Here is a 13,493-nt window from a genome sequence, read left to right as displayed (position 1 = left end):
AGAAACTTAAATCTCACAGTGCTATCTAGAGGGGCCAAGGAAAGAGATCAATGAGTCTTGCATCTAAGGCATCTTCCTCTAAGTGCCTCTACTTAGACTGGTAATGTGATAGAGGGAGCAATTAAAGGATATGAGGAAGGGAAGAAAAAATGCATATAAAATGTTTAAAATACATAGTCTAGAAACAATGGGACCCCTGTACCCTGAGGTGCTGCCTAACATTTTTGGGATGATTTCTCATGTTTGAAATACAAGACAATTGGCAGACAAAAAGAGCACCTCTTAATTTTAACCTTAATATTAAAAGCCATGTACTGAAACCTAAAGAAAGTGAACTGTGATCAGTATCTGGAAAAGGGATCTCAGTTGCATAATTGTAAGGCAGGAAGATAATACAGGCACTAGGGGTGGGTAATTCTAAAATCCTATAGCAGAAAGAGTAAAGACAGGAAAGTAACTACATTTACTGGATGCTTCTGCTGCTATTCTTCCTTGATTAAGAAGGATACAGAAGGCTACAGCTGATTTGTGTAAGAAGAATAAATGCAAAATAGCCTATTTCTTTGGCTAAAAAACACCTGATGAACGTGTACATGACCAAAGCCTTTGCAATGTTTCCTGTAAATAAAAACTTATTACAGCAGTACATATCAGTTTGGGATTCACATTTCTTTTTTCAGCTGAGCTGTTTTCTGAGACAACAACACAGAGAAGATTCTGAACATTTTTGTTATGCCCTTTCTCTTTTCCTTGGTTTTCTTAGGTATGCTTATAAATTATTTAAATAGTAACAGTAGTCAGTATTGTAGTTACTAAATTTGTATTCGTTTGAGGCAGATATGCCAGCTGTTTGGAATAAGCTGTAATTAGAAGTAAAAATGCTGTTTCTGGTGGGGGGAAAATTACATTCAAACTTGGAAGTATTTCTTAAATCTCCTATTGCTAAAATATTTACCTTTACACATCATCTTGTAAAGCAAGGTGACGAACAGCACCTTAGTTCCAACCGTTGTTGACTGTTCAGTAGCACATACGACATCAGCCAGACAGTTTTAATCTGCTTTGTACTGAAGAAGTCAGTCCACGGGTGGAGATTTTGTCATGGGATTCTTGTCTTTTGAGCACTTTTCTTTAAGCAATGGAAAATACAACACATTTTTTTCCTTAACTAATCCAACATTTTTTAAACAGCCTTATGCGTATGTTCATTTTGTGGTCTACCTCATAATAAACTGTAAGATCACGTTCCTCTCATTCATAGTCACTTCCTCTTTCCACTTGCAACTCATTTCCACCAGTGTTGTAACTACAGCAATTACTGTCTTGCATGTCACGTTGAAAATTATCTCTTAATGTAGTCTAAATGCTGAAAGTAGGTCAGAGAAACTACCAGCTGTAGATGCCCAACAGCACAGTGACGTCTTTCTGATGAGCATACAGCTGCCTAAGACACCACTCTTTTTGCTGTGTAAATCCTTAGGTCTTTTACAGCACACAGAACCTTCCATGAAAGCCGGCTGCATCCCAAACAATGCGGGCAGGTCGAGGGAGGGGATTCTCTGCCTGCGGTACAGCCCGTCCCGACCACCGTCACGGGCAGGTCGCAGCTCAGCCCGGCCTAAGTGTCTGGCTGAGGGGGCCATGACGGCTGACAGACGGGCAAGGCTCTCCACAGACGGAGGCTTGCCGGAGGCTTTCCAGGGCCTCCAGTTCGCCCTAGCCCCGACCGGCGGCGCTTGACCTCGACATGGCGGAGCTCGGAGCCAGGTCACGGCCCCGCGCCGCCCGCCGCACTAAAGATGGCGGCGGCGCGCACGCCCATTGGCTGCCCCCGGCCTTTCTGCCCGCCGCCGCTCTATGGTCGGCCGCGGTACTGCCTGGGCGCGAGCGGGGGCGCTCTGGCACGGCCGCCTCTGTGGTGGCGCGGCGCGGTGCATGCCGGGCCGCTGGCGGAAGAGGAGGGTCACATGACCCCGCGCGGCGCGGCGGCAGCGGCTCGGCGCGGTGTGTTCGCGGCCTAGCGGGGCCTCAGCCGGCCCAGCGCCTCCCCCGCGCCATCCCCGCCCCGCTCCGCAGCCGAGGGGTGAGAACCGAGGGGCTGCGGGGGGAAGAGGGAGGGAGGGCACGCGGCGGCGGCGTCCCCGTTCGCTGGGGAGGCGGCTCGGGCCTGGACGGGGCGTGGAACGGGCGAGCGGCCTCGGGGCGCTGCTCGCGGGGCCCGTTCGCTTCCTCTCCCGCTGGGACGCCTGGGAGTCCATTCCGCCGGCCGCGGCGGGAGGTTCGGGAGCGGCCCCGCGGGAAGCGAGGGGAGGTAGAAACACGGCCGGGACGCGGAGCTGCGCGGAGCTTTGCTGGCGCCCGACGCTGCTCCCCGGGCCCGGCCCCGCGGGACTGCGGGTGGGATTTTTACTTTTGCACGTCGGGGAAACCGATCACGCTAGGAAACGCGATATATTGCGACAAGGAAGTTATTGTCCTTACCGTGGATTGGCGTGGGCATCTTAAAACGCGCGTTAGCAGGTCGTGCGTAAAATAATCAAGGGTGATTCATCCGTGTCTGGAGCCGTTGTGATGTGCACACGACACGTTTTTCAAATGATGTCTTTTTCCCTTGAAGAAAAAGATCTTTGTTTGCCTGAAGGAGAGGGTTTTTTTTGTTTCAACACAGGGAATATCCTGAACGCAACTAATGGTTTGTTATTTCTCTTTTTTTTTTTTTGGTCGTTAACGGCCTTAGAGAAAGTGAGCTCTCAAAAGTTTTGTATTTCTTAGCCCATTCAGACGACAATACACACACACTGAATTTTAGTCCTTTTTTTGTGTCTGGCAGGAAAGCATTATTTCAGGTATTGCATCAGCATTTATGGGGTGAGTTCAGAGCAAATTAAAAGGAAGAATAGAAGAGTTTCTTATTTTACCTGTGAAGGAGTGGCATTGATCAGAGTGCTTTGCATTTTCTTGTTTCTCTGCCTCTGAGTGCTCATTCATGTAAGTGTTGTAATGTCACAGCCATGTTTCTGTTTTGGGAAAAGTCAATGGGCAAGTTAATGGAAAGTCACTTACTTCACCAACCAGGGCTTTATATGGGTGCAGAGGCACAGAATTAGGAATTAAATATCCTAAAGTTCTGATTACATACTTAATGGACCCCTGCTTACAGGGCTTTTGGACTATGTCTTTGGTTGAGATAAACACATTGCTTTTTGTGTTGCTTCATAATAACAGTGTGGGATGCAGCTATTCCACAGCAGTTACTAAACTCTTTCTAGATCACCTCTGAAAAACAAGCTAGAGCAAATACTAGTATTTTTTTTTTCCCATAGGAAATCTGTGACATATTTTATCTCTCCCCGTGTCTGTTGTGTTTAACATTTAAATCTTGCTTTGCTTGCAGGCCATTTTGGAGAAAACTGTAGGGGTCTGAGAAAACAGTCATTTTCACTGAGGAAACCAGTTGGCTTGGAATAGAAGATTTTTCTTTTAGGGAGCTTTTTTTGATGACAAGTAATGATATAAACAGCACCTTTGTTGGGTGACAAACTAAGAGATTGCTTTTATAATGGAATTACTTAAATATCCACCCATTGTGTGGAGATCAATACACAAACCTGTGTGATAGTACAGACTTTAACAGACAGGTTTGTTGCATATGTTTTCTTCAGCCTGCACAGCTGTTTTGTGCAACTTATTCTAGACTAAGGGTACAGACTGTTTGTGGTGCAGAACAAGTGTTTTGGGAAAATATTGAAAGTATTTCAATAAGTTAAAATCAGATAAAATTAAATCAAACTAGATCAGCCATACTGTCACTGTTGCTATGGCACCTCATGTATGTATTCCTAAAACAGGTGAAGTTTATTTGTGCATGAAGACTTGAGGGGTTTTGCAGTCAGTTTTAACTTTGTTTGGTGTAACAGTAGTAAGTATTGTGACTGGTTGCTTCATGGGGAACTTCAGTGCTTTCAAATCGGTTAAGATGTTTTGCAACTTTCTAAATAAATAAAACTTTTACACATCAAGTTTCTGTAATGTAAACAGAGATACTAATACAAATCCTGTAACACTGGTAGAATTGACACTGCCCTGACTAGATGATGGAAGTGTCAATTTAAAATGCATTCGTTACCAGCAATTTTTATTGAGTTTATGTTCTGCTTATGGCATATCTCTTCACCCCTGTTTAAAAAAATGGGGTCAGTAAAACAGAAGGCTTTAAAAATACTATGATTTAAAAAGAAATTAGTGTGTTAACAGTGCAGCCAGACCAGCACAATATCAGTCCCCTCTTATTGGGACTTCTGGGAGTCAGAGATTGCAAAGAAGAACAGGGCAGCAGTGTCTGGGTGATGGTGATCCTTGTTTTGTAGTAGTTTTGAGTTCTGTGTGAACTCACACACTTGATTCCAGCCCTAAGGTGAGATCTCTGTGTTTGCTTAGTTGTAAATCAGAGCCAATGTGCTCCTAGTGGACAGAGCTCCATCTCAGCAGGGATCTCACCATGACAGGATTAACTAGTCTCAATGGATTTTACCAAACCTTAGAACCTATGGCTATGTCCCTGCACTCTCTCCAGGTTTCAGGAGATGGGTGCAGATTGCTCTGCATGTTGCTTGATTCCACCAGGACTTAAGTCAGAAGTGCAGTGTAGAAAGCAGCTGAGTTCCTTCTGGGCCAAAGTTGAACCTGGAATATTATAGCTGTGTTTATGTAGCACTTGCCTGAGTAGCTCAGGCTGTTTTTGAGCTGGGTCTGCATAGAGTAAACTTAGGTGTTTTGCCATCCATTATGTAATTAATCTGCAGCTTAGAGAAATGGCCCAAGGCTAATAAACTCAGGTGTTCACCTGCGTTACTGTGTTCACTGGATCAAGGGTGTGCTCTTGAAGGCAGTCTCACAGTCATCATCACTTAGGAAGTTTTTTTCATATTGGTTTGTGCTATTCCAGTGGATAAGCTAAATTCCTTTTGGATGAAAATATATTCAAAAATGCACTCATACCTACAAATTGGCATTTGTTTTAGTGGGGTGGGCCTCCCCAAAACATGTAGTATAGACATTAGTCCTAACTCTCTTTAGTTTTGTTTCACAGACTTGTTCCCATTGTATTGCTTGCTGGCACAGACACAGCCTAAACTGACTGCACTTTGAGTCTGAGATGTGACATAAATCCATCATTTTGGGAGGGAAAAATGTCGTTATTTCAGTATTTTGAGTGGTATCAGGCCAATTGATCACTGCTTTTCTTCCTCCTGTATTTTTGTGACCACTGTAACATTGACACAAGTTAAACTCTTGCTTAGAGAGCTGCTAGTTAAACTGCAGCTGTCAAGAACGCTGCTTACATTCAGTTTCACTAAAGGCTATACTTCCTAAGTCAGCTTTGAAAATATGTCAGGACTGCTTAGTTTCTTACTTAGACATTTGAATAAATTGGGGAAGTTGGAAGATCACCATGTACATTCCAGAGGTCATAGTAAATGTATCAGAAATTGATCACTGAACTGTACTGGTGAGGTAGGAGGACAGTCTGCAGAGAAGTTCAAGGTACGTTCCTGACATGTCTGCAAGTGTATTCTACATAGATCCAGCTTAGCATCTCCTCAATTTTCATACCTAACCTTTGATTTGTATTTGCTTAGAAATTTTATACAGAGCCCCTCTGACTGTTGGAAGAGGATCTACATTTTTGGTGTGTTCTCTAGCTCCTGACAGAAGATAGTGTTGTGCAGTTCCCTTCATTGTAGCATCTTGGATGCATCTTCCTCCCTTGTCCAGATCTCTCACTTCTCCCTTGAGCAGTTTCACTCCAGGTATCTCGATCCTCACAGCTTTCATAACAGAAACAGAATTAAACCGTGCTCTCTGCTGCTTTCACATCAGCAGTTACACAGAGTAGTGAGAAAGAGACCAAGGCTTTCCTTAGTTCTAGTTTTGATCTTAAATGCCACAGGCAGCAGAGCTGCTAGGATTGGTCCATGTAAGAATTAAGTCAGTAACAGGGCAGCTTTCTAGCTGCTGTGAAAGTAATTGTACAGATATGGGGAGTGGGGGTAGAAAGAAGGAAGTGCTTTGAATTGGACTGGTGAAGCACAGTGTATAACAGTGTGTTCCACATCATCTGCCCAAAAGATTGAAAGACTTAAGTTTGTTCTCTTCTTGCTGCCTTTCTCCTTTTATGCAGCAACAGTAACTTTGTTGACTGCTAAATCTTTGGTTTTTTAATTTAAATTATAAAAAACCCCAACCAAACAGTTCCTTCTCTGTGCATATTTAACATCCACTGGCTATGGTATGTTTCAGCATCTTTTAATTCAAAGAATTGATTCACTTCTTAGTCCCCAGGCTTTTTTTGTTGGCATCTCCAAAATGATGGCTCAGATAAAGTGCTTATCAGAGCGAGAGAAGGGATTGCACCTACAGGCAGCCTGGAAAATTACTTCCCCAGTTATTCTTACATGTTTTACAGACCATGCATTAACATCAGGTGGACCTCTGATGGTGCAGCTCTGTTATAGCCTGTTTAGAACCATTTCAGCCTGTTTAGAACCATTTCAGGCCCAGTAGCTTATTGTGTGTACCACCTGCCCCAAGACAGCTTTGAATTTTATCCAGTTGTTATCAGCTTGAAATGTAGGTAAGAACTGGGGGCCTTAAAGATCTTAATTTTGTGGGTTTTCTGTTGGCTATTTTTTTTTTTGCATATGAAAGTTCCAAGTAGTGATACCCAGGCAGATAAGGGAGTTCTATTCCCTTCCACACCATACAAGTTCCAGATTCTGGATGAATGTCAGCTGATGTACGTGTAGTCTGAGGAGACAATAAGCAACTGTTTTAAAAATAAAATGGCATACATATTTGCTGCTTTTTTTTTGTCTATACAGTTTTAAAAATTCAGGAATTGCAGAAAGGAAATGTGTTCTTAGGCATATGGATTTTAAAACAGAGGGGAGGTTTTATATTTATTAGATTGCATAAAAGCGTTATTGAACTGTTGGAAAAATGTTAGCATTTGCTCTCTTATTTCTTCTGCCATCTCAGACCTTGTGTCACAGGAGTGTTCACTGTTTTGCCTGCTGAGATATTGATAAATGCCCTTAGGGGTCAATGAATGCCCTCATCACATACCTCGTGTAATTGATGTAGATGTAAATGTTTCCTTGGATGAATTATGTGGTAGGGCTATATATGTGTTCTTAGACCAGAATAAGTAAGTTCTGGTGTTAGAAGGTATTACCAAATACATCTGGGTTTCTCTTTCATCCTTTCCAGTCCGCTGTATATGTTTATCTCTCACAGTTGTTTCCAGAATCTGAGGGAATAAAGTTTTTCTATGTGGTTCTGTTATTAGAATTTTTTACATTTTTCATATGTACCTGTTATTATGGTAGAGTACTGATCCTGTCTTTTACTTCTAGTATTTAAGACTAATGGCTTGCTCTCAAACAAGTCTGGAAGGTACATCTGTCTGAGGAAAACTTGTTTTCCATTCTTTGTGTGTTCAGGTGTCCCTGGCTTGAAGAAAGCATGTTACAATCTACAGTTCTATTGTATGTATCAGGATTTTGCTTACCATAACTGTTTCTCCAGACAGCCTTGCATCAGTTTTGACTCATGGTTGCCTGCTTGGAAAGCAGTGGCAGTGCAGATCTGACACTGTAGGTTGTAAGGCACTCTGTAGAGTCCAGTGAGAAACGCAGACGTTTCTGCTGACAGCTTACTGGGTTCTTGTCACTTGTGGTACTGTGTCTTCGTGATTCATATCCACATGATCTACTGTGTGTGAACTTCTCCAGTGCTTCCTCACTGCAGTGTGAATGTAGGTATATGCTCAGCAGTAATATTGTGACCAGTTTTGATTTTTTTTAGAACTGAGGGCCAGCCTTCTGTGAAGACTTGACTGTGTAAGATTACTGAAACAATACTGGAAGCAAGAATGCATGCCTTAGTTGTATTAAGTTGTGTATACACTAAGTTTTATCTTGAGTGTTTTATGACTGGGTGGTCTCTGTTTCAGGGTCAGTAATACGCATGTAAAATAATAATCTGAATAGAAAATAGTGTTTGAAATTATCTTTACTCTTTATGGGAGCATGTTGACACTCAGCTCATGGCTGATGTCCAAGTTGTGCACTAGGAGATTTGTGGACTGGGAAGTTAAAAATAGATCACAGAACCCTCTTTCAAGCTTTTAACTCTCTCTCTGCTGGGATTTGAGAATCTCCCCAGTGTTATCCTAAATACAACTCCCATTAATGCTGAGCATTGCGATGTCCCAGTTCTTTCCTGTGTCTTGTTCTACAGTTGTATTGTGTGTGATCACTTCTTGTACAACAGAACTACTTGCTTAATTGAAAATGTGTTACAAGATCAGTTTTGCTTTCTAATAGTGCAAAGGTAGCTTTATTTTAAAGAAACTGTACAAACTGTTAAATGGTCTTCATTGGTTTGAGGAGTTAGATAGAGCTTTGTTTTTCTCTTCATTCTGAAACACTTCCTTAGAAGTGCTGGTTTTAATTGAGAAAGAAGACTTCTGCTACATCTCTAACATAATGAATAGTTGGGGGGAAAAAAAAGTTGAAAAAATTAGTTTTAATTTGTAGTTGAATGTCCATATAAAAACTTTAAATAATTACGAGCATTTACCACTTCTCTGCTTTTGTAATTCACATTTGGGAACTGACTGGTACAAGTTTCCTTTTCTGTCTTTTTTACAGATTGTGACTTCAAGAATGTCTTTTCCACCTCATTTGAATCGCCCTCCTATGGGAATCCCAGCGCTTCCCCCTGGGATCCCACCTCCACAGTTTCCTGGTTTTCCTCCACCTGTACCTCCTGGTAAGTTATATTAATATGTGGAAGTATTGTAGAATTTAATTTCTTTATATTATTCTGAACTCCTTTAAAGGCTAGTAACTTTAGTAAATAATAGATCTCAGTAACTCTGATTTGTGTACATTGCAGTCATGTTTCTAGTTTTCCCACAGATCATCTTGTGAGCAAGCTCCTTTTGGTCTACCAAAAATTGTTTACCTTTGACTAGAAATGAACTACTGGACTTTTCTTGAGCCTTTATTTAAGACTGAAGCTTTGTGGCAGTTTCTGTTTATGTTAGGTGTTCCTAAGCCACTGTTTTGACAGTAATCTATTGTAGTAGCCTTTGGAAACTCTTGGGTATGCTGAGTACGTATAATGTGAAAATAGAGGAGTAACTTTCAGAGAAGGTCCAACTTTTGAGTTGTTTTTCTCAATTTTAGTGTCCCACTTTCTTTTGTTTTGCTTCTTAAATTCTTTTGTCCAAACATCTTGCAAATTTACAGTTAGTCTTATAATTTCTTCTGATCTTCCCAAAATTATTCCTACCTTTTTTATTTGTTCATCTGTAGATCAACCTCTGCTTTTTGAGTTGAGATTTTAACTTGTTGGTCTGGAGCAATTTGCTTTCTGTACATTGTGAGTATACATAATGATGACTTGAGGTTGGAAGCCATAGAGCAAGTGGGAGAGGGGAAAGCATCAGAGAATTGCCTCTTCAGAATTCATCACAAGAGCTGCAGAAAATAACTCCTGTCTTGTCTATATTGTCTTAAACTGTGTTGTACAGGATTGTTTTATAGATTATATTGGCATTCAAAAAAAAGATGGTTGAACTATAAAAAGTTTTCTGCCCATCATTTATCAGCCTAATCTTTATTTGCATTAATTTTTCTAAACATTTTTCTTGAGAACGTAAGATGTTACCTATTTCTGATAAAGGCAGAGTTGCTTAGATAGCATCCTGCCATCAAAAATTTCAGGTTGAATTTTAAAATCGTGCCTCTTATTTTTCCCAGCTCCAGTTCGTGTATACTACTGTATAAAACACCAGATACTTTAAAAAAATCTTTCTGAAATGTATTTTAAAATGCCTGTTATAATTTTTGGCTCTGAACATTTTGCTTCTTAGCATGTGTGACAAAGATCTTTTTGTTCTCTTGTTGTGTTTAAATAGTCTCAGTATTACAAATCTGCATAGTATGTAGAGTGGAGAAGGCTGGTGTTGGGTGAAAATAAAACTTTTGTCTGCATAAGAGAAACATGATTTGCTTGCCTGTGCAGACAACATATTTTGACTTGTAGAGGATATGGATCTCACTTCTTAGTATAAGCACATCAGTAGAGCTGAAAATACCACAGAGATTTTATGAAATCTGCTCTGAATTTAGTCCCTATGTAACATCACAATTTTAGCAACTTATAATATTATCTTTAGCTAGCTGTTTGGTCAAAAATTCATGTCTTAGTTACCTCAGCCTGTAATTTTTTGAGGAGTTTCAGCTGGAGTAGTTTGCTTCCATTATAATGAAGTTAGGAAAAGTGGTTTGCTTTGCTTAAAAATGCAGTTGCTAAAAACAGGAAGTTCTAGCATTTCCCAATATTAGTGTGGAAGATTTGATAAGGAGGTGATTCTGATAAATCTCTGAAGATTACTGGATACCACTAAGGTGCAAAAAACCCCATTTTGCATGCCGGAAATGCTGTAGTAGGTCAGACCTGCAGTCCATGTAGGCTGATGCATTGTGCGGGCGGTGGGGCTAGAAGGCAGTACTTAGGGTGGCCATGTATCCCTGTCTGCTTTCTGAGTCTGTTGCTTCATACACTGGTAGTGTTAGGGATCTTAGATCTGGTTGTTCTTTGTCTTTTTCTGGACCTGTCATTTATGAACATTTTGGAATTTTTTACTCTCTTCGTCTCTGTCACCTCTTAAACCAAATTTGAGAAGTTCATTAACTGCTGTGGAAAGTGCTATTCTCTTACTCTTAAGTCTGTCTTTAAACTCGCTGCCTACTCAGTTCTCCTTGCTGCCCCAGTTCTGATGTGGGAGTCGGGCGAGGTGAGTTCAGTGGCTCTGTGCACTCGGCCGCGTTCCATGCCTTGCAAACCTCCACACTTGAAACGTCTCGGAGCGTGCAGCCTTTCCTATTGCAGCAGCTGCTTCACCAGTGAAGTCGTGTGGGTGTTGTTCTCTGAGGCTGGGCAGCCTTGGGTTGCCGAGGCCAGGTCTGTAGGCCTTAGTCAAAACTCTAGGTGCACCAAGCTTCTCTGTAGCAGCTAAATGATGCCTTTGTGGTCATTATGTTTCCTGATGATGCCCGATATTTCAGTGGATTTTTGTGGCTTCTGCTGAACATTGGGCAGATAGTTTCATAGAATTATCAGTGATAACACAAGTGTGTTTGCCGAGCTGTAACTTTAAAAGCCATTGTGATAATTATATTAATTATAGGGCTGCACGACCAGTGTTGCTTGGGAGTAGTTGCTACAGCCTGTGAGGTGCTGTGGTGTATTGAAACAGAGAACATGGGAGAGCAATACAGTTTTGATTGTCTGAGTGATTTGAAGGAATAAGAGATAGAATGACCTTAATATGAAGGGGCTGAGGAAGAGAATTGAGAGCTGGAGAAAATAAAAACATAAATAAAGCAAAACTGGAGTGGATGAGGAAAAAACTGGAAAGGATGTCTGAGGAGAAGTGTTTTAAGACTAAACACTATAGAAAGTGGGGGAACAAGTCATGGACCAGTAGGTTGCAGAAGTTTGTTTAGGGTTTTCCGAATACAACAGTAAGGGAAGGATTGAGAGGGGAAAAAACAGTGGAGGTTTGTAGAATAAAAAAAAAGGGAGATGTAGGATCCCTGTGAAGAACATGAGATTGACCTCACTGTTCTCAAGTCTCAGTATGTCTGCTGACCAACACGTAGTTTTGATGAAATCCATTCACTTAATATATTTCACCTCTAGCAGTTGGCATGTAAAGATAGAGAGCCTTTCTTATGATCAAATATTGGCTCATGAAAGTGTTTAAAGCTGCCAGTGAATTTGGTAGTGTAAAAGAGGTACTGTGTGGTTTCATTTGATTAAATATTAATTTAAAATATTATTTATTATGAATTAATGAATATTATTAAAATTCTGTATTGTTCTAAATTAGGTGTTGGAGACTGCCAAGTGAAGTATTCACCAGCTTCTCAATAGAGGTTTTTTATGCTGCCTTTATTAAGCTATTCTATAAATAATGGTGTGAAGCCTGGTGCCATTCTCTACAGGACCTCATCCCTAAAGCCATGTAAAAAACCATTGTGCTGTGGGAGTTGTGTAAGCTGGGAACGAGATCATCTGTAGGGCATCGTCTGCCTTTGCTCTCAGGAATTCCCTACCTCATTTACCACCCCACTGTCTTCTAGAACAATATTGTGGCTTGAATATGCTCTGAAAATAGATTTTTATGTGACAAAGTTGAAATGGTAGAAAGTGACCAGGTTGCCTATAGTATGTTATTTGTGCTTCAATGGAATGCTTGAGGAATTACTGGTAATCAGTACTGTGAAATTCTTATTGACCAAAATTGCTGTCTAGTTTAAAAATCATGTCTGCAGTGATTCCATTTGTATTCATCAGTTCTCAACAGGGCAGACTAATATTAATGTATTGTCTTTCTCAGGGACCCCTATGATTCCTGTACCAATGGGCATCATGGCTCCTGCTCCAACTGTAAGTATTACAGTAGGCATGAGATTATAGCCAAATAAAATTGAGAGTAAAACTTAGTATATGTGTTTTTGTTTTGCTCTATTCTGTCAGGTGAAAGAAGTGTAGCAAAATGGAGCAGAGGATCCTGCCTATCTTTGTGGAGTTAATTTACAGATATTTGCTCCTTAACCTAAAGAGGCTTTGTGGTGTGTGGTTATTAAATAAAGCAGTAGTGTTTATTCACTGTGTGGAAGCTTTAAGATCATGTGTCCATTGAAGTCTTTGAGCCAGAGTTACTTTTCTATTTACAGCTTGGTTTTTACACTATTAGGTGAGGTAATTCAACTTCCAGTGACTCAAACATTGCAAACTTGTTATATGTAGAAGAAATAATACCTAATGTTACTGTATGCTCACCTTGAGACCTCCAGTGGCTATGTTCAGTTATCTTTTGTTGTCTTCCTTTGCCAGAAAATGGCCATCTTTTTTTGTGTTGTAGAAAGTTTTAAAGCCTGAACTGCTTATTGGTTCTTACTCCATAAGCCTAAATGAGGTTCGTATGAAAATTCAAATTTTAAATAAGTGTGCATTCCCAAGTCTCATGTCTTACTGATTTAAATAAAAAACCGAACCAGTCCAATGCTTATTTTACAACTTCTCCTCCTCTTTACAGGTGTTAGTTCCTACCACAGTGTCTATGGTTGGCAAACATTTGGGAGTCAGAAAAGACCATCCTGGCTTAAAGAACAAAGAAAATGATGAAAACTGCGGTCCCACTACTACTGTTTTTGTAGGCAACATTTCAGAGAAGGCCTCAGACATGCTCATACGGCAGCTTCTAGCAGTAAGTACAGTGCACTGCTGATTAAATTTCGTCCCTGGCTGATGAATAAAGGACCCACAAGCAATGTATTGAAACTTAAAGCAGAATTATTCCCACTCTCTGGAATAACAGCCCACTATGCCTGAGTGTGGTAATGGAGAGT

General features: G+C 40.9%; 1 protein-coding gene across 2 annotated transcripts in view; it reads left to right on the top strand.

The window, feature by feature from the left end:
• Positions 1 to 1,942: 1,942 nt before the first annotated feature.
• RBM25 (RNA binding motif protein 25) overlaps positions 1,943 to 13,493 on the top strand; it is a 32,259-nt gene continuing 20,708 nt past the window's right edge. For both annotated transcript variants that reach the window (XM_041399780.1, XM_041399769.1), the window contains exons 1-4: positions 1,943 to 2,083; positions 8,715 to 8,835; positions 12,479 to 12,528; positions 13,181 to 13,351. In XM_041399780.1, the coding sequence (XP_041255714.1) occupies positions 8,730 to 8,835; positions 12,479 to 12,528; positions 13,181 to 13,351 (327 nt within the window). In that variant the 5' untranslated portion in view covers positions 1,943 to 2,083; positions 8,715 to 8,729. The remainder of the gene's footprint in view (positions 2,084 to 8,714; positions 8,836 to 12,478; positions 12,529 to 13,180; positions 13,352 to 13,493) is intronic.

The sequence above is a fragment of the Onychostruthus taczanowskii genome, unplaced genomic scaffold (assembly GCF_017590055.1).
Source record: "Onychostruthus taczanowskii isolate IOZ18803 unplaced genomic scaffold, ASM1759005v1 scaffold1, whole genome shotgun sequence".
Classification (NCBI taxonomy): domain Eukaryota; kingdom Metazoa; phylum Chordata; class Aves; order Passeriformes; family Passeridae; genus Onychostruthus; species Onychostruthus taczanowskii.
The sequence above is the reverse complement of the archived record's forward strand: the minus strand, read 5'-3'. Positions and strand labels throughout refer to the sequence as shown.